General features: G+C 30.2%; 1 protein-coding gene across 2 annotated transcripts; it reads left to right on the forward strand.

Annotated features, from left to right (window-relative positions):
* The first annotated feature begins 7,759 nt into the window (after window positions 1-7,759).
* On the forward strand, window positions 7,760-9,970 carry LOC128296551 (putative GTP diphosphokinase RSH1, chloroplastic). Of its 2 annotated transcripts, none has more exons than XM_053031907.1 (4): window positions 7,760-8,081; window positions 8,185-8,272; window positions 8,363-8,434; window positions 9,067-9,970. In XM_053031907.1, exons 1-4 carry the CDS (start codon window positions 7,933-7,935, stop codon window positions 9,574-9,576), a joined length of 819 nt encoding a protein of 272 aa, XP_052887867.1. In that variant the 5' UTR covers window positions 7,760-7,932; the 3' UTR covers window positions 9,577-9,970. The 2 variants fall into 2 exon arrangements, with proteins under 2 accessions (XP_052887867.1, XP_052887868.1); XM_053031908.1 differs by having other exon boundaries at window positions 7,963-8,081; window positions 8,205-8,272.
* The last annotated feature ends 12,201 nt before the right edge of the window (window positions 9,971-22,171 follow it).

The following is a 22,171-nucleotide window of genomic DNA, read 5'->3' on the forward strand; positions in this document are numbered from 1 at the left end:
TACAATCTTATTTTTCAATTTGTTTAACTAATAATTATATCAAATCACTTCGAAGATCAATGTGACCTCCGAAATTCGGTTTAAACTCCTAGGCCAGGTTTTGGGGTGTTACAGTTTAGATTAAATCAAATATCCACATAACATGAATTGCATACGCAACGTGTACACAATCATGTTATTTGTTACTATGTTCTAAGAAATTGAATACGATACCAATATTCAACAAACTTGAATGTTTGTAATTAAAATAGAACACATGAAAATGCCAAAAGAACAAAGAATAGATGAAGAGCAATTAAATTTGTAACACCCCAAACTTGGCCTAGAAGTTTAGACCGAATCCAGGATGCTACATTGATCACCAAAGTGATCGTAATAAAATTTTACAAAACAAGTTATTGTGTCGAATCTAAACATTTAATCATATAAAACTCGAATAGTAAAACTTCAATTATGGGTAATGTTTATAACTGGAATATAAATGAGTAAATCTTAAATCGAAATCTGTACCATAGTTTTAAAAACCATACAGTTCAAAATCAAATGTAAAGACTAGAAAACATAAACTGATACTCCAATTCGCCAAAACTATCTGAAACCTCTGCGTACTGAGTCTAGTATCTAAAGTCTGAAATGTACCTGAAAGAGAAACAGAAGTGGGGGTGAGCTACACGAGCTCAATGTGAGATCAAACTAACTAACTACCGAAGCAGAAATAGATACAGTAAACCTGAAAATAGTTCAACAGCGAAACATATTTATAGAACGACTATAAGAAATACAGACCATATGTAACTTTACAGTCATATGGCTCTGTCAGACACAATACCGGTAATTCCCAGTAGTCACAAACTAGGCCTCAGCCCTTTTCTAAAATCGGTATCAGTTTACAGTTGGGGCCTTAGCCCCTCTCAGTAACTAACTAGTCAAGCAATAGCAGACATATCTACAAAATCCTCTTAGGCACAAGTGCCTTTCAGTCAATCAGTCGTTCGCAAACAGACAATCAGACATATCAAACCACAGTACAATCAATTCGGTCACAGAAACTCATCCAGTCAATCAGATGCAATCAAATGCATATGAGTGCCGATGAGTTACAAAATGCACCCACCCTTCCAGCCAACACACCTCTCCGTCCCCCATCACACCTCAATAGAGCTATTGAGCTCATCCAACCAATCACTCCATGTGGGGTTATAATCAACCCATCTATCCAACTCTGCACTCCATATGATGTCAAATCGTAAATCTCCCTTCTCTTCAAAATCCCACCCAAAACTTTGTATGCAAATGTGTGTATGTATGCAGTCAGATGTACACAACCAGAATACTGCTCTCAGTTAATTAATCAGAAGCAGACATTCACATCCAATCAAACAGATAGAACCAGTTGCACACATACTTACCCAGTTAACCGGGTTCAGAATCAAACATGTCACATACACAATCACAAATAACCCATCATCCAAATCAGATCAGAGTCGCTAATATCCCCACTAGAGTTTAACCAAGGGTTAGGTCGTACAAAGTAACAATTATATGTAACCTTGACTTAAAAACAATATCTAGCAAGATAAGGCCACACGCCCGTGTGAAAAGTAGCACACAGCCGTGTAAAGCATGGACACAACCGTGTAACACACTGTCCAATTTCACTAAAATTAGGTACAGAGTAGACACGGCCGTGTGAGGGTCTCATACGCCCTTGTGCCCACCAGACACGGTTGTGTATTTCGGAACACATACCCGTGTAGAATCCCTAATCCCCAAATCAGTCACACGACCATGTAGCCAGGCCATGTGACACCAAATCTCAAAAACCCTAATCCCCAAACCCATACACCCGTGTGTTCAAGGGACACGGTTGTGTGAAATCTGATAAAATCCCCAAATCAGCCACACGGCCGTGTGGCATCCAATTTAGCCCAAAAACCCTAATTCCCAAATCCACATGGGTCACGAAACCACCCCAAAATAGCCCCAAAACCACTGCTTTAACCACCAAACTGACCCCAACTTAAGTAATACTGAACACATATCAATAAAACGGGGTATCACACTCCCTTTTAGCCATTAAAACTCTGAAATTAAGGAATTCAAGCACTCTCTCGAAAAGCCGAAACAATACTTGCAAAACAACAGAAAAGTAGTCAAAGTTTGAATCCCACACCTATTTCGATAATGAAGGAAACGACAGATGAGCAGAAATTCCCGATGCCAAAAAGAAAAGTCAAACTTTGAATAATTTTATCAAAACGAAAAGAAAAGCAAAAAGAGCAGAAAATAGGGAGAGGAGAACACGTCCAAGAGGAAAAATAAAATAAAATAAAATAAAATAACTAGAAACAAATAAAAATAATAATAAAAATAACAAAACTTAACTAAAATATTAGCCTAAGGCAAAACATAATAAATTGCCTCACCAAAATGCCCACACAAACCTAACACTCACGCAACCATTAGACCAGCGGGCTTATTCCGACACTTAAGCGCACAACTAAACACATATGTGCCGCCTCATCACTGTCCCTATGCTCAAATCTCAAAACTTCTAGGCCCAAAATTTGGGGCGTTACAAAATCATACAAACTTTTAGAATTATACTCCGAAATCCCTTTGACTAGAAAAATGCGGTTTAGAAATTCATGGAGAAAAAAAACACTAAAGCAAAATAATGCTAAAGTTGCTATCTCTATGTCACGACCCAAAATATAGAGGGTTAATAGTAATGAATTGATAAGGAATGACCTAAAAATTATAAAATGCATCAAAAAGATCCTTTACTAGTTAACTTTAATTGTTGACAGTTAAAGTTAACGACCCTTAATTTTTGGACTGAAATGTGACAAAAAATTATAATAAAATAAAATCAATAAAATTTATAAAATTATTAAATTTAAATAAAAATATAAAAATTAGAAAAAAATCGTAAAAATTATAAAAATTGTAAAAAATATATAAAATATATCAAAAGACTTTTTAACCGTTAACTTTAATCGTTGACCATTAAAGTTAATGACCCCTATTTTTTCAGTTAAAGTCATCACGTGTTACAACACAGCGTGACATGTGACGAAAAATAATAAAAAATAAAAACCAATAAAAATTATAGAAAAATGTTAAAAGTTATAAAAAGAATTATAGAAAATGGGTGCATGCTACGGCGCGACAAAATGCAGCAATAGTTACAAGGACGCCCACTTTTTAATATTTCCAAAGTTTGGATAAAAATTGGTTTGATAAACAAAGCCAACAATAAAATATTGAAGGTAAGTAGGAGGAGAAAGGTAAACAAAACCAAGAAAACATCGGGTTAATTATGATTGGCTTGAGCATATTGGAGACATAATAATTTTTTTAAAATTTTTATACTAATTTTATATTTCTTTACATTTTATAATTTTCTTACAACTTCATAAAATTTTATAAAATAATTTCTATATTTTATAAAAATTAAAATTTTTCATGATTTTATAATTTTTATTTTTAATAAAATTTAAATATTTTATTAAAATTTAATAAATTTTATTTATTTTTATTTATTTTTTCACATGTCACGCCATGGTCGTCACACGTGATGACTTTAATTGAAAAAAATTAGGACAGCTAACTTTAACGATCAACTGTTAAAGGATCTTTTTTATGCATTTTGGTAATTTAAATATCCAATTGAGTGCAAAAAAAAAAGAATTTTGAGGGCTTTTTACACCTTTAAGCCAAGTATTAACACGTATGAGTACTTGAGATGATTATGACAAAAATTTTCTTATATTATAAACCCTAAAAATATGTATTATAAAATGATTTTGTATTTTATAAAGTTATAACAAAAAATTATATTATTAAATCCTATAAAATTTCTAAGTTATGGTGAAATTTTTATTATAAAAAACAATTTACATATTATAGAAGTATTACAATATATTAATTTATAAAAAATATGTCCAAGAAGTATGTACATAACTTATTTATTTTTTCATACTATATATTGTAAAAACAATATATGTATTTGTCGAAACTATTTTTATTTTTGGACAAACGGAGATCGACTTTAAAAACGAAAATGGAGTCGCCACCAATCCTTTTTGTTTATGTGTGATCGGATCACCTTGTAATTGATCATTTTAATAAAATATTTTGATTTATTAAAATAATGATTTTGGTCTACGCAATTCTAGAAAACAAGTTCGAGAGCCGATTACGCACGAGGAAGGATTAGCTCCCTCGTAGCGCCCAAAATTGGTACCTTATTGATTAATTAATGTCCTATTGTAGAAAATTTGAAAAGATTTTAAAATACAACTCCTTTAAAAATGTTTGGATAACTCGAATCGGATATTAAGATTCTCTTGTTCCGGAGGAATAAAATATCATATCCAGCACGTTAGGATACAACATTTCAAACCCTCAATACCAAGATCATCTCATGATTTCCAAAATTTATGCATTAAAATTTTAAAAGGATATTTGGTTATTTGGTCAACGGAAAATCGAAACCCAGCACGTTAGGGCACGATTTCTCGAATTTCCAAACACGAAATATTGTCTTGTTTTAAGAAGCTTTCAAATAAGCGATTAGAGGACCACTCAAAATATATTTGTTTGGTTTACTTAAGGATAAAAGACAATCGATATTGGGCAAAAGTTGGAATTGTAATCACGATGCGATGACAAGGAATAAAAGCATAATTGCAAGCAGGGAATAATACATGGCGATAATACCATACAAATGAATAATAATCATATGAAAATACGAAGGAATCAAACTAAAGTACATCCAATGGCAACACATCATACACTATACAAATACTAGCATTAATACTCGAAGGCCAATGAATTAAAAGACCATTTTAAAAGAAAGTACCAAGCAAAGTAACACAAATAAAATATAACAAGTTTTAAAATAAATAAAGAACGATAATATGAAAGAAGGAAATTTGAAATCATCAATATACAAACAACAAATTACATGTAAAAATTTTAAAAGCAAGTAATATGTGTGAAAGTTTAAAATAGATAAAATAAGAAATAGAAATAAAATTAAATAATATATTAAATAGTAATACATGAATAAATTTTGAAATAAATTTTAGGTAAGAAGAAAATCAAAATACATAATATACAAAGTAATATAATTCTATCTAAATAAATAATATACATGAAATGAAAACTTATTATAAATATATGTATATATACGAAATAATAATTTGAAATAAATGAAATATTTAAAATAGATAAATTATTCATATAGATTTAAAAAATATATAAATATAAATAAATTTAAAAGGAAATATATATAGAAAATAATACGAAATCAACAATATATACAAAAAAGTATAACATAATAATGTATAAAATTATTTAAAATAAATATCAAAAAAAATTAAAACAAAGAGATATTTATAAAGGAAAATTTTAAAATAAAAAAAGTTCATATAATAGAACAATTTTAAAAACATTATACAAAAGAAAGAAATTACAAATTAAAACAATATTGCATCAATAAAATAGTTTAAAAACAATGTTAAGATAATTTTAAAAACGAATGATAATTTTTTAAAAAATAAAATAATTACAAAGAGTAAAAAAACTAAAAAACTCAATTGAAATAAAAACAAAATAAAAGGGATAATCCATGAATAAATAAATCATTAAAATAGAATTAGGATTAAAACACAATGTGCGCAAACGAATGGGGATTAAAACACAATTATCCCAAGATCCTGAACGCAGCGTTTAAATATGTACCAAATTAAAAAGCGTACAAATCTTTAAGAAACATTAAAAAAGAAGAAAATATAAACAGGGCCTAATCAAATGACAGCGCAAAAGGGAGGGACTAAGCGCGCAAATATCCCTTCACTGCAAAAACACGCGGATCCTGAGGGCATCGGATCGGGTCAGGTCGGATAAGGCCTATATGACATCATTTTGAGGCCACTGAAACAGGCCCCAAACGACGTCGTTTCCTCACGTATCTAAAAACAATTTCCCTTATCAGATCAATCAATCCCTTATTGAAACCAAACCCTAGACCTCTTCCCTCATTTAACCGATCCTCAAAAGACCAATCCCTAGCCGCCGTACTATCGCCACAAACAGTGGCCGACGGTGAATAAATCTCTCCCTTTCTAACCTCATTTAGTTCAAGATCTAGCACCTTCAATCACAAAGCATAAAAAATAAAGCCTCAACCTCTGTTGGATTTGGTTTTAACGGAGGAAAAACTCTGACGGTATACCAATCAGTTCAGGTGAGCCACTCCCTTTTATCACATTTTTTTATTTTGTAGTAGATGCAAAATAAAAGAAAGAACAGAAAAAGAAAAAACAATGAAATGACACACTCCAATCGAAATAAACACAAAAAGAAGGAGAATCACCTTCTGAAAATTACTTTTCGCACTTTTGATTGCTTTTTTTTTTAATCTGTATGCGTCTCCCTTCTTTTTTGTATACAGTCGGCCTCCTCTTTTATAGCCAAATAGAGGTAAAGTATAAATACAAATTTTTCTTATTTTTTTTGCTATTGCTTTGCTGTATTCTGTTACTCTTTTCTTCTCGCAGGTTCGACTGACGTGGAGATGGTCATACGGAGGTGCACGTGGTGGCGCGCGTGGAGGTCTTACGGCGCTGGTCTAGCTAGGGTTCGCTAAAATGTTTTTAGGTTTTGGGCTGAAATTTTGGGTTAGGGTTAGATTAGTTTAATAATCGGGCTTTGGATTTACTTGTAAAATGGGTTTATAAATTGGGCTACAATTTGTATCTGGGCTAATGAAGACTGTATCTGAACTTTAAACATTGATTTTTATATTTAATTTATTCTATTTATTATTTTTGGATAATTTATGGGCCTGAGTGAAATGGGCCTATTACAGATTCATAAAAATGTTATTTATAAAATTGAACTTTCTTAAGTTAAAAAATATTATTTATAAAAATGTTATGAAACTTATTAGACAATTTACAAAATAGTTTTTACAAAGGTTATATATTATAAAATTTATATTACTTTTTACTCAATTTATGAATTATAAAAGGGACATAAAATGGCACAAGTCTTTCTTCAAATTAAATTTATATAAACTTTTTATAATTAAAATATTTGAACTATAAATTTTTATAATTAAAATATTTGAACTATAAACTAAAATAACATAATATAAATGCTAATTTTGTAAATACAAAATGTTTTATTGCAACATATCATGAGGTATGATACTATTTAAGAGAATTGTGCTAGACATAAACATTATAAGCAACTTGAGAACCTCTTCAATTTGAAACATTTAAGGCATCAAAATAGGGGCAGCCCGTTATAACGGCCTTCCCCCAAAACAAATTTGGGGAATTTTGATATTTTTTCCTTGAAATTTTAAAAAAAATTTAATTAGACCATCTTAAATTTTTAAAAATTCTCATTAATATCATAAATTTTAATTAGACCTCTAATTTTTTTAAAAAAAATCTCATTAAACTCCTAAGATTTTTGAAAATTTTACTAGCTCTCTCCCCCCCCCCTTAACCCCAAAAAAGAACTTTTCTCTTAAGATAAAATATGGTTGAGAAGACATTTATTATTCTAAAAAAAAACTTTTCAAATTAACAAGATCAATTTAGTATAACATAAAAAAAAAATAAGGTTGGATTGTACTAACATATTGTATATTTCATAACTCGAATCATATGTAGAATTGAGATGACCATAATTCATGGAAGAAGGTGATGTTGATAATCTGAAAATACCCTTAAGTTGTTTCAAAACAATTTCTAGTTGGGCATGCTGTACCAAATGGTAGAAATTGAAGGGGGAAACTAGTTTGCCTTAACAATGCAAACATAGCACTTTCCTTGACAAGTTGTCATTAAGAATAGTCTTTAAAGGACTTCCTTCAGACCTTTTAAAGCCCCTGACAGGAATGCTAATTTTATGGATGAAGCTTTTTCTTTTCTCCAGCTTGGTTGGCTCAATGGAGTTAGAGAATGGCAAGAGGAGTTCGTTGGCAACATGAGCTCTAGAGAATTTGTACCAGAGATCTCTTATGCAGTCGTATCTTCGTCTTTACCCCAAGGGGAGAGGTATGATAATTCGTAAACCATAATTTGGGCTTTTATTTCTGCTAAAATATTACCATAATTTTGTGGGAACTACTGCTCTGATAAATATTTCTTGCGATGGGAGGATTAAAAATTTGCCTATAGGGGCTACTGTTATTGATTATTCCTACATGATACACACCGACAATGGAAACAAAATGGTGGTGGAGAAGGTAATTTTGGATTGCATGTTGCTAATTTCCAATTCTAGTGTCAGCCTACAACAAATGCCACCAATTTAATGCTTGACTTTCTCATTGCAGGTCAATGGTAATCTTGTTTCTCCCACGCATGTGCTTGCCAATGCTGAAGTTGTGGAGATTATCACCTATAACGTTAGTATATATTGACCGTGGTTCAATGTCCATTTTACTGAGCTTATAGAACATGCTTCTATGATAATATTTAAATTGTGGGACAACTCGTATTTCATATGCTCGATGAAAAATATATAAATATATGTGTATCTATATTTGTGTTTCTTTTTCTTTCAAAATTTCGAAACTAGCAGTTAGAACACCGAATTCAGAGTAGGATTATAGGTCATTAGACCTAATATTGAAGAGGTATTTACTATTTTGTCAGCTATGACAGAGGAGAAGACTTGGGTTACTGATTGAACTACTTACAAAACTATAGTCTTTGCTGTAAAATATTCTTATCTGCCTTCTCGGTTGCCCGCTATTCTAAATTGACCATGTTACAGTATTGACACTATAGTTCATTTGTGCACAAGCAATAGCCCTGGTTCTTTTGTAAGGTACATCTTTGCCTCTTGTTCCAGGCACTCTCAAGCAAATCAGCTTTTTAAAGGCATAAACAGTGGTTGCAACATGCTAAAACACGTAGTGCCAGGCACAAAATCATTAACATGGGTTGAATTACATGGAGTATGAAACTGTGAATTATATATATATTTTATTCTTTAATCATTGAGTCTCTGACTGTCTTCATTACTAATAGTTAGTTCTTGAGGGAGCAAGCTGCACCATCTGCTGCGGAAATAACAACGGATAGAGTAAACGACTTCATTGCTTATTCTGAAGAGGATAGTGAAATGGAAGACCTCTCGTATAGTTCCAGACAAAACAGACCTCTATGGGAGAAGATCCTGAGGAACATTGTGGATTTTTCAACCTCAGGAAGTTCTGAAGATGCCTTGACGGTAAAAAATGGAAGTATTTGGGTCCCTAAGGTCAATGGGAAACATAACAAACAAGAACAGGATGTGGGTTCAAAGGCCAATGGCTACTTGTTTTCACTGGGCAATGGTGCTGCAAAAATGATACCTGCAAACGATCCACCTCAGAAGGAGGTCTTGCCCGGTTTGGAAAGTTGGCAAGCCAGTAAAATCGCCTCGTGGCACAATCTTGAAGGACATCCTATCCAGTGGTTTTCTGTCGTTTGTATAGACAGAAGAGGTAAATCCTTTAGCAATTGTGTTCTGGTTATTTACACATATTTGGTGGCATATTGATGCTAGTGACTTAGAAATTTGAATGACTAAAGTAGGCACATATTTTGCCATGAAATTAGCTACGGATCCAATGAGACTGTTGACTTACAGTCTTTTAGTTAAGTTGTTTCCCAAGAATTGAAAAGTAATGAGACTGTTGACTTACAGTCTTTTAGTTAAGTTGTTTCACAGTCTTTTAGTTAAGTTGTTTCCCAAGAATTGAAAAGTAATGAGACTGTTGACTTACAGTCTTTTAGTTAAGTTGTTTCCCAAGAATTGAAAAGTGTAATTGGGGTCCAATTACACCTAATTTGATAGGACTCGCGAATTGTAATGGTTATCCAATTATGTTATTATTGTGTAATTATAAATAATTACTCTTAAATTCAATTACTAGGTGACTTTCCAAACACAACCTAAATGTATTTATGTGATTTATATTTACTCCATGAAAGCAACATGGCATTTTAATTATATGTCTTATGACATTCACAATTATAATTTGGCTTTATTTGATGAACTATGTTGGGTTTTAATGAGAAGTTGAAGTTGGAAAGGCTCAGAGTTTGACTATAACATTAAGGTGCATTTGGAAGGAACGTAACAAGGTCATCATTCAAGCTCCACAACTGTAATCATGTTTGCAGAAAAATTCTGCTTTTCACAAGCTCGACGGGTGAGCATCATGGATACACACACGTTGCCCTTCGTATGTCGTTAACGTTATCATTCAATGGAAGAAAGTACACACAAGGGGATGGTTCTCGACTCAACACAAGGACATCCAATTTGACTTGAATGGATAATGTTATGTTAGCCGGCCCTTTAGGCCTTGAGAGAAGCATCGGGCCAAGCTTTGAATCACAACATAAACTCATGTACGTAGTTTGGAGCAAAGAGCAAAGTCATACAAAAGCTGTTAAAAGACCTCACAATTCACACTCCATTGGAGATGGTATCCTCTTGCCAGTGACATTTGGTATCTCAAAAGGCTTCTAACAGTCAATGCCATCAGAAGAGATGGGAATTGAGAAGACCAACGACATATTAATATTTATGTAAATAAATTTATAAATATATTCAAATGAAATACAATAAACTGAGAAATCAAAACCTAATAATTATATAATTTTTGCAAGTCCTTCAAATATTTCTAACAAATCCCTAAAATAAATAATTTAAATAATACAAACAAATAAACTCTCAAGCAATAGAAATGCAAAAAAATAATTAAAATAAAATCCAAAAAATCTACACAACATGAATGAATAGATAGTCCAAATATATATAATAAATTAACTCATAATAAATTTATATAAATTTAATTAGTACACATGTGTATATATAATAAACATTAATCTACATTAAATTAATTAACATATACATTAGTATAATAATATTAAAATATAAAATTAAATATCATATAATGCTCATAATGTTAATGAAAGATTTCTATTTATTAATCAATTTTTATATAAAATTTATTAATTTCAATTAGTTATTTAATATAAATTCAAATTAATGACAATTAATTATATTAAATATATATGATTTTTACTAAAATTATTTAAAATTACCATATTATTTAATAATTAAAATACAGTTAACTTCTTACCAAATTATCTAAAAATGTTAAAAATTGTGTTTGGTAAAATTTTAAAATAGCTGGCACAGTAATTATGTTTTAAAAACTATTAAATTTTTTACCGTACCATTCTAAAAAATTCAGATATTGTTTTCTTAAAAATATTAAAGTGTAAATTTATCATCATATTATAGATAAATATTGAAACTTGTCACTATACTTTATTTTTATTAATATTTACCGTTACTTTTTAAAAAAATATGAGTAAATTTGACACTCAATTTTTATGTTATTAAATTTTACCACTAAACTTTAAATTTTATTAATTTTTATGACTAACTCTTATATTTTTAATTAAATTTTATCACTCAGTATTAATTTTGACGATTTAAAAAAATATACTAATAAAACTTCTTTCAAATATTTTATTTCAATACGATTTGAAAAAAATACTAATAAAACTTCTTTCAAATATTTTATTTCAATAGTTAATAATAAGTTAATTTATAAAATATCAAAAATTAATAAATTAGTGTAGAATTTATAAATTAATGAAAAAAACTTGAAAAAAAATATAATATGTAAATTAATTTTTTATAAAATAACTGTTTTTATTAATTTTTACATTATATTGTTTTACATGCTAAATATTAAGATAAAATAAAAATAATTTTATTAAAAGAATTCAAGTTATTTTAAATTGAAATTGAGTAGAAAATTTCAATTTAAAATCCAACTCAAACAAATATCAAGTGATGAACTTTTAATATAGAGTTAAAACATTGTGGTAAATTTATATTGAATACATAAACACAATGATAAATATCAATTAAAGTGAAATATAGTGACAATTTTCAATTTCATCTAAAATATAATGACAATTTTGCACATAAAAATATACTTTTAAAATTTAGTGGTAAACTTTTTAAAAATTAAAATATATTTTATGAATACATACAATAAGGTGCATCCCATGGATAAAAAATTAATTTAATTATATGTGCTTTCATCTGTTTAAAATGACAAACATCTTCATTTAAGTTAACAAATAAATATAAACACACAATTTTAGATTATAGAATATGATGACAATTTTAAATTTTTGAATGAACACATGAACAAGCTCAGCTTGATTCATTCATGATCCTAACTCCTGATTAATTTATGCAAACTTTTAATTATTTTTATGTGTTTATTTTTTACAGTCATGTCTTTACAATTTCTTATTTCATGAGAACAGGACAAAGAAAAAAAAAACAAAATAAACACTATTAGAGAGATAATTAGGTTTGGTGGCAAGCAGAATTAGCAACAAAAAGTAACCTAATTCAACCAAACCATAATTCATAATTGTACCTTACCTAAAGTTGTGGTATTATAAATTTAAATGTCGATTTTACTATATATATTTATGGTTAGATTATTCGTTTAAGATCGAATGTTTACTTAAATTTTGATAGGATTTGGAAAGGATTGGGCTTGGGTTTAAACCTTCAAGATCTGACCCTAATCTGGCCTGTTTTTAAGTTAGTAGTATTTTATATTATGTTATTTTTATATATTATATAATTTATAACATATAAAAATTAAATTTATTATATACTACTATAATATATCATTAAAAATGTTAAGATAACTATAAAACTTTAATAAATTATTAAATATTAAATTAAAAATAATATGGACGAGTTTAAAACGGACTTGAGTTAACCATTTATAAATATGAACAGGTTTGGACAAAATTTTAGATCCATATTTCAGGTTGAATTGAGCTTGAATAAACATAAAAAATTCGACCCATCAACACTTCTAATACTATATATGATTGGTAATTTTGATTGAGGAAATATTTGATTTTATTCTAGATGATGGATAATAAATTTTCTTAAATCAATAGATTGATAATACTCATTATGACTTAGAAACTTTCACTAACTTTTGTTGTACCGGTGAAGAAAATGTAAAATTATATTTATTTTTCAATTAATGATAGTTTTTTAGAATAAATTAAAGCTAGCTTTTAAAAGTAATGGCAGTTTTTAAAAAAAAAATTTAAATAGGATGATTTTTTGAATAGTTTTATTATATATTCTAATTATATTTGTTTTTTTATATAATATCTGGAATTACTTATAGCTCATCCTTAACCTATAAATAAGATGATAACGGTTTTAACGTATTTGAACTCACGTCCTCCTACATTGACGATAATATTAATATTAATCGAGTTAAGACTCAATCAACAAGATGATTCTTTTATTTAATTATATTATATAAAAAATTAAAAAGATAAAATTACTCTTACATTATATGTAAATTTGTTTATTAAATGAGTTTTCAGTTTTTCAACCTCATTAATTCGTTGACATAGAGATGGAGGAAATATATATATATATATATATATATATATATATTAATGCGGAGGAAATATTTTGTTCATTTTATGATTTATGTTCGAGATCTGTGGTTGTCTCTCTTAACAATCTTATTTCTAAGATTCGAACTTATGTCTCCTTTGAAATAGTGTATATCTGTGTACGCAACACTTGTTAGTATATATTTAAGATTTTAAAAATAAAATAAATGAAATACATGTTGATCTCAATCCTAGTTGTATTTTTTTATATCATTAATAATACATGTATTTACTAATAAATATCATTGCAACTCTAAGTGAGAGACCTTGAATTTAAATTTTAAAGATAATATTATTGAGAAGAAGAATTATAAATCTCAAATATTAACTTTGATAGACATTAAAATAATACATATTTTATTATATTGCTACATTAATTTTAAATTCTAAATTTTTAAAAAGAAATTGTAATCATTATCTGACCTCATCCATGGATAAGTAATTATTAGAGTCAAATTGATTGCATGCACCTTTAACAAAAGGAGAATATAATCTACTTGATATATATATATATATATATAAAATGAAATCCAAATTATCTAAACTTATATTTAAATCTTACGCCTGCCTTGACTTTCGTTAATCCTTCTTTCTTAAATAAAAAGTTTGACCATGGTGAGAACATATGTATTTAAATTATTAAAAGTTATTTGTATAAAACACATAGTTTAACATTCTTAATTTATTAAAAATTATTGATGGATCTTAACTTGATTAGTATCAGCATTTTAAGTACGTTGTAACGCGTTTATTCTCCTATTTAAAAGTCAAAAACGGATGATGGATATTAAAAAAAAAAAAACTAATTCAATCATGAAAGTATCTGATTTTTTTTTTTTTTTTACAATAGCATAGAACTATTCATAGTTTCTTCTCAATCCTTCAATAAGAGAATAAATACATTTCAACGCACTTGAATCCACGTCCTCCTACATAGGCAACAATATTAATGCTAATCAAATTAAGACTCATCGGCGAATTATGTGTAATTCTAAACATTATATAAAAAATTATTAAAAACTTGATTGAATATAAAATAAGATAGTTAAATTAAATAATTATTAACCTCATAAGAAGTTATGAAATCAAATAAAAACATATTAAAAAGGTTAAATAAGTAATTTTAAATTTTAAAAAAGAAAAGAAATATACATTCTCTTATTATTTTTATATATGTTTTACAATTTCTATTTAAGGTTCATAATTATCTCTTCTAACAATATTCTTCTCAAATTTCATACTTACATTCTCTTGTCACAGATGCATTATGCCTTATCACCATATGACTTTCTCTTTGGCAAATTTATATACATTTCCTAATAACCTTTATCAATAATTATTATTTAAAAATTAATCACTTTAACAATTTTTACCTTATTTTTATTTTTCACTCAAATAATAAAGGCTACTATATAATTATATTTATATAATTTGAATTTTTAAATATTTATAATTACAGTTTTATCATCTAGTTAATTATAAACGAAATATCGATTGAGTCTTGGCTCGATTAGTATAAGTACTGTTGTCAATACAAATGGACGTGAATTTAAGTGTATTAAAATATATTATTCTCTTATTTATAGGTTAATGATGAATTATATGTACTTCTAAATATTGTGTTAAAAGGAATTGATATGATTGAAAACAATAGAAGAGAGGGAATAATTAGGTGCCAGAATGATGACGTCAACCACTAATCGTCATTGTCATGCCCACCGGTTAAGACTTGAACACAGGATTGGATGTGTTATTAAGTAGCAGTCTCATCCACATTTTTTCTGTCTGATTCAAACTTTTTCATCAACTTGTTACACAATATTGTCAACAATTGATTATAATAATTCATATTGCATCTTACTACTATAATTTTTATATTTAAGAAAAATTAAATCTTGACTTATACACAAAGTTTGATGTTTGATTTGATTAATTTGTGATTGAATGTTTTAGGTTGTCATAGTTGAATTTGAATTAGTGTAATTCTTTTTTATTTTTTATTTGTTTGCATCATTTTAAAAAGTAATTTTATTTATACTTTTTATGAGTATTAAATGAATAAGTGTTTAAGCTTAACCCTTAAAACTCGTTATCTTAAAATAAAAAATTTTCAACTTTAAATCTCAATCTAATTTTTTTATACTCTAAATCTTAAATCCTGTCGAAACCATTTTTAAATCAGGTTTTGGAAAATGAGAATCGACTTTAAGAAAAACGAAAACGGGAGTCGCCACCAATCTTTTTAGGTGTGATTGGATCACCTTATAAAATGTTTTGTTTTAAAATATTAATTTTGGTCTACGAAAGTCGAGAAAATAGATTCGGGATTCGGTTACGTACGAGGAAGGGTTAGCACCCTCGTAACGCCTAAAAATTGGTACCTAATTGATTATCAAGTGTTTTTAATGTCGAAAATTTAAAAATTTTAAGATGCAATCCTCTTTAAAATATTTTGATTTTGAAAATTAGGGTTCACTCGTATATTGATACTGAGTTAGCCTTTTTGAAAATCCCTATCTTGAAACAACAAAGAGCCATATCCAGTAAGTTAGGACACATTACCTTGCAATTCCAAGATAGTCGCTTGCACTTTGAAAACCTTTTAAAACTTAGAAGGGTGCTTGACTATTCGAGCTCAACGAGAAAAGTTGCAACCCAATAAGTTAGGGCACTACTTTTCTCGAAGCTTCCAAACACCAAGCATTGCCTTTTTTATTTTCAAAAACTTTGTAGTCCTTTTTTTAAAAACCGATGCATGAAGGAGCATATTAACATTATGGAATGACAAACAATATGGCATATTATCATAATAGGTAAGTAAAAGCATGAATTTAAACAATATGATAGCAATAATATAAAGATCATACATTAGATACATACATATAAAAAAATAATAGATATAGCAAATCTTAACAACATACGTACAAAGATATACATAGCATATATTAAAGATAAATAAGCAAAACATACAAAGTAATAATTAAAAACGACATTTAATACCCAAATGATATATACAATATAAAAATATAAAAGAGTTATTATATATAAAATAAAGTGAACGATTGTTTAACAAGATATACATATAATACACATAAAATATGATATTTAATAATAAAATAGTATTTAATATACAATATATAATATATAATAACAAAAATTTATAAAAGGATAATAATTATATAAAAATAAAAAATATATTGGTTTAGAAAAATAATGTATAAAATACCAAATATGTAAAAAATTTATATTTATAATAAAATAATTATATAATATATATATAAATATAAGTATAAAATAAGTAATTAATGATGAAATATACGTATTATACAAATTATAATATTATAATATCTTCAAAATATATAATAATAAAATATAAGTAAAGTAATCATTAACATATGAATAAAAAATAAGTATATAATACAAGTTAAAACTTTTAATGATAATAACATATGGATAAAAATTTATAATGGTATAAAAATGACATAATATAAAATAATTATAATTTATAATATGAAAGTGTATATATGTAAAAATAATATATAATATGTATAAATAATTAATAAATATACAATACAAGTAAAAATAGATAATAATGTAAAATATTAATAATTTGTGAAAAATAATATATAATAAATAATAATAATATGAAATAATATATAATAAAATAATTTTATAATATATAATATAAAAATAAGGTTAAAAATAAAACAAATAACAATATAATAAATATATAAGGTTAAATTTGAAGTTCAATAAAATCTCAGGACAAATTTAAAAGAAATAACAGTGAATTAAGGCCCTAATTAAAACGCGCATAAAACAAGAGGGACTCATTGGGAAAATTGCCCTGTTCCTCAAAACGGCAACGTTTCCCAGAATGTAATTTAACAACTGTCGAGAGTAAATTGAAACAATTGTAAAATATTAGGGCCAAATTAAAAAATAAAATAATACGTAATTATAAATTAAAAGAGGCGAAAGGACCGATTGGGTAATTAACCCAATTTTAAAAACATGCAGATCCTCCCAGGGTAATCGGGTCAACGCGCGGATCCTATGGCTTAATACGACACCGTTTTGAGCTTATTGAGTTAAGCAGAAACGATGTCGTTTCGAAGAGGCTATATAAGCCAACTTTGCAGCTTAAAGATCATTTTAACACTGGTCTTTAAAAAAACAAAAAAAAACTTTGCAGAGGAGAAGAAAGAGGGCACAACTCCGGCCTCCGGCCATGGTGCAGTGTTTGCACACGCGCCTCACGCGCCTCACGTGCCGTCGTACACGGTGGTCTGAAGGCTTAAAAACCTTCGTCCTTCCACTGGTAATCTCTCTTCCCTTAGATCCTTACTCATGCAGGTTAGAACAGTTCATATATATTCAAAATACAAGATATGCGATGTAAATCACCTTTTGAGAGACTCTTGATATTTTTGAATTAATATCTGTGAATATATATTTTTATTTTTTGTAAGAAAAGTGTTTTTACAATGTTTGATTTAGGCTTTTATAGCCACTACTGTGATTTACATAAACTAGAAAGAAATCTCCAATTTCTTTCTATTTCTTGCCCACTGTATCATTGACCGTGATCAGCTGAGATACTTTTTAGTTTCCTTTTCTTGTTTTATGTATCTGCTGTGTTTCCTTTTTTGCTTTGTGTTCTTTGTCTTGTCTTGCAGGTATTTGTGAGGAATCCGGTGATGACAAAGGCTTGACGATGGTCCACTAGTGGCGTTGATCTCGGCGTGACTCGAAGCCTTAGGATCGTGGCCTTGCTGGAGGGTAGCTGGAACGATGCGTCTGCTGGGATGGCTTTTGGAATCTTCTGCTTGCGGCGCGAGGAGAAAAAGAGGCAGAAACCCTAGGGTTTCATGCCTCGATGTAACGGTTTGGGCCAGTTGGGCCACTTTAGTTATGTCTTTGATTTGTTTCTTGTAAGAACAAGAATGCCAAATCATCTTGGATTTGCTTCAGCATAATCATCTGAAGGTGAGATATGCTGTGTATCTGCTCTCCATTAAAGTGGAGATGCCAAACTTCGATTTGTTATCTGACAATACAGAGATGACAAATCATCTTAGATTTGCTTTATCGTAAACATGTGAAAGCCAAATCAGCTATGTCTTCGATTTGTTCCTTGTAAGTACAAGGATGCCAAATCATCTTGGATCTTGCTTCAGTCTAATCGTCTAAAGGTCGAATCTGCTGTGTATCTACTCTCCATTGAAGTGGAGATGCCAGACTTCAATTTGTTCTCTGACAATACAGAGACGATAAATCATCTTAGATTTGCTTCATCGTAAACACGTAAAAGTCAAATCAGCTATATCTTCGATTTGCTCCCCGCCGAATACAGAGAGATAAGATCTGTCATCTTGGATCTGCTTCAGCGTAAACATCTGAAGGTGAGATCTGCTATGTGTCTGCCTTCCATCAAAGTGGAAATGCCAGACTTCGATTTGTTCTCTGACAATACAGAGACGACAAATCATCTTAGATTTGCTTCATCGTAAACACGTGAAAGCCAAATTAGCTATATCTTCGATTTGCTCCCTGCCGAATACAGAGAGATAAGATTTGTCATCTTGGATCTGCTTCAACGTAAACATCTGAAGGTGAGATCTACTATGCTGCGGCTTATTACCCTATTGCTTTGGGGTTTAACACGCGCTGTCTCCGATAACCTATAGAATGATTATGCCTGATAATTTAGGATGCTATGCTTGAAGTGAGTCGAATGTTCCTAATTAAACATGTTATAATGCAAAATGTTGTGAACATGACCCTTATCCTATATGTCATCATTCATTCCTTCATTTGTCTTTTCTTTTCTCAAAGTTTCATTCATGCTCAGCCTGTAAGCCGTCTTCCCATGCTACGATCCACTGAGGATGTCTATAAGAACTGAATTATTGGCTTTGTCTATTTTCCTTTTGGACTGAAAGAAAGGAATTCCACAAGTTCTTTCATCCCTTACTTACGCGAATTTCTCGAACAATTGTCCTGTTTTAGTTTCTTGTATTATCTAGAAATTCCAGAGTAATACACAAAACCTCGTTTGTGAACATATTTAATTCATCTATTATTATTTCAATGTAACATACTTAAAGAATAATAGAAGATGAATAAACTTTTAAGAATAATTGGATTTGAATGAATTATCAAAAACATACAAAAGGGAATCAATCTGCTAGCCTATCTTTTAGAAGAAATAGAATCTAAAGATAGCCAACAAGATAGAAGTTAGATCCTCTAGATATTGCCGCTTGAGTGCCTATACACAAGCTCCATGAAGTCTTTCTTGAGTTCAAGATATGTTTAAAAGATCCTAAGTACTCTGTTGATGCCCTAGTTTGCAGTATTCTTTGCTCTTTGTAGCAAGATCATTTTGTACTCTTCAAAATTTGAGCTGCCCTTTCGGGTTTTCAACTCAAAACCCCTTTGGTCACAAGGTGCCCTTTGCGGGTTTTCACCTTGGCCTCTCCATTTTTTTTTTAAATCTCAAGGCGTCCTTTGCAAGTTTTCACCTTAGATTCTCTTCTTCTTTAAACAAAGTACTTTTTAACTGAGTCCGAATTCACTGGATTGGGTCAACTTTTCCCATCCATTTCCGCTAAGATCAATGCACCACCGGAGAAAGCTTTCTTCACGACATACGGCCATTCCCAATTCGGCATCCATTTTCCTCTAAAATCCTTTTGAATAGGAAGGATATTTTTCAGTACAAGGTCTCCCTCATAGAATTTTCTTGGTCGAACTTTCTTGTCATAAGCTCGCATCATTCGTTTCTGATACATCTGACCATGTCGAATGGCTTTTAGCCTCTTTTCCTCAATCAAGTTCAACTGGTCATACTGAGATTGAACCCACTCAGCTTCATCTAACTTTACCTCCGTTAAAATTTGAAGAGAAGGTATTTCTACTTCAATAGGTAATACTGCTTCCATCTCATAAACTAGCGAAAATGAAGTTGCCCCAGGAGAGGTTCTGACAGATGTTCGATAGGCTAGGAGTGCAAATGGAAACTTTTCATGCCAATCTCTATAGGTCTCAGTCATCTTCCCCACTATTTTCTTAATATTCTTGTTGGCAGCTTCCACTACCCCATTCATTTTTGGACGATAGGGAGAAGAATTGTGGTGCTTGATCTTGAACTGTTCGCAAACCTCCGCTATCGTTTTGTTATTTAAGTTCAATGCATTGTCAGATATGATCTTATCAGGCATTCCATATCGACAAATGATCTCCTTCTTCAAGAATCGACTCACTGCTGACTTAGTAACATTAGCATAAGAGGCGGCCTCTACCCACTTTGTAAAGTAGTCAATTACCACAAAGATAAACCGATGTCCATTTGAAGCTTTCGGTAATATTGGTCCAATAGCATCCATGCCCCACATGGAAAAGGGCCATGGAGAAGTCATAACATGCAAAGATAAATGTGGAACATGAATTTTGTCCCCATAAATCTGGCACTTATGGCATTTCTTGGTGTAGCTGATACAGTCCCCTTCCATAGTGGCCCAATAATAGCCAAACCTCATGATTTGTCTTGCCATCGTGAACCCATTTGCATGCGTCCCGTATACACCTTCATGAACTTCTTCTAAAATTAGCTTAGCTTCCACAGCATCGACACATCTTAAAAGTACTTGGTTTTTTCGTCTCTTGTACAGGATATCTCCATCTAAAATATAGTCGCAAGTTAACCTCCTCAAAGTTCGTTTATCATTTTCACTGGCCTGTTCAGGGTATTTACGATCTCTCACATATCGCAATATATCTTGATACCAGAGGTTATTATCATTTCCTTCCTTCTCAATGTTACAACAATGAGCTGGAGCCTCGTAAACGCTCATTTGAATTGGCTTCATTTCTTCTTCTTTATTTGCCTTGATAATTGAGGCCAAGGTTGCTAAAGCATCTGCCATCTGATTTTCGTCTCGTGGGAGATAATTGAAGGTGATGCTATCAAATTCCTCAAGTAACCCCAAAACTACCTTTCGATAACTAATCAATTTAGGGTCCCTTATCTCCTATTCACCTCTAAGCTGATAAACAACCAACGCCGAATCTCCATATACTTCTAGGGTTTTTATACCTCGCTCTATAGCTGCTTGAAGTCCCATGATGCATGCTTCATATTTAGCCATACTGTTTGTGCAATCAAAGTCCAACTTGCACGTAAAAGGATAATGATCGCCATTCGGAGATACCAAGACTGCCCCAATTCCATTTTCGACTGCATTAGAAGCCCCATCAAAATTGAGCTTCCAAGAAGAATTTTCAGTCATTGCTATACACATCAACTCCTCATTTGGAAAATCGAAGTTCAATGGCTCATAATCCTCTAGAGCCCTACTAGCCAAGAAGTCTGCTACCGCACTTCCTTTTATAGCCTTCTGACTTATGTAGACTATATCAAACTCCGAAAGCAAAATTTGCCATCTCGCCATTCTCCCATTTAAAGCCGTTGACTCCATCATGTATTTCAACGGATTAAGTTTTGAGATGAGCCAAGTGGTATGGTATAGCATGTACTGTCTTAATCTCCGAGTTGTCCAAATCAGAGCACAACACAAATTTTCAATTGGTGAATATCTCATCTCACAGTC

Source organism: Gossypium arboreum, chromosome 8 (assembly GCF_025698485.1).
Source record: "Gossypium arboreum isolate Shixiya-1 chromosome 8, ASM2569848v2, whole genome shotgun sequence".
Classification (NCBI taxonomy): Eukaryota; Viridiplantae; Streptophyta; class Magnoliopsida; order Malvales; family Malvaceae; genus Gossypium; species Gossypium arboreum.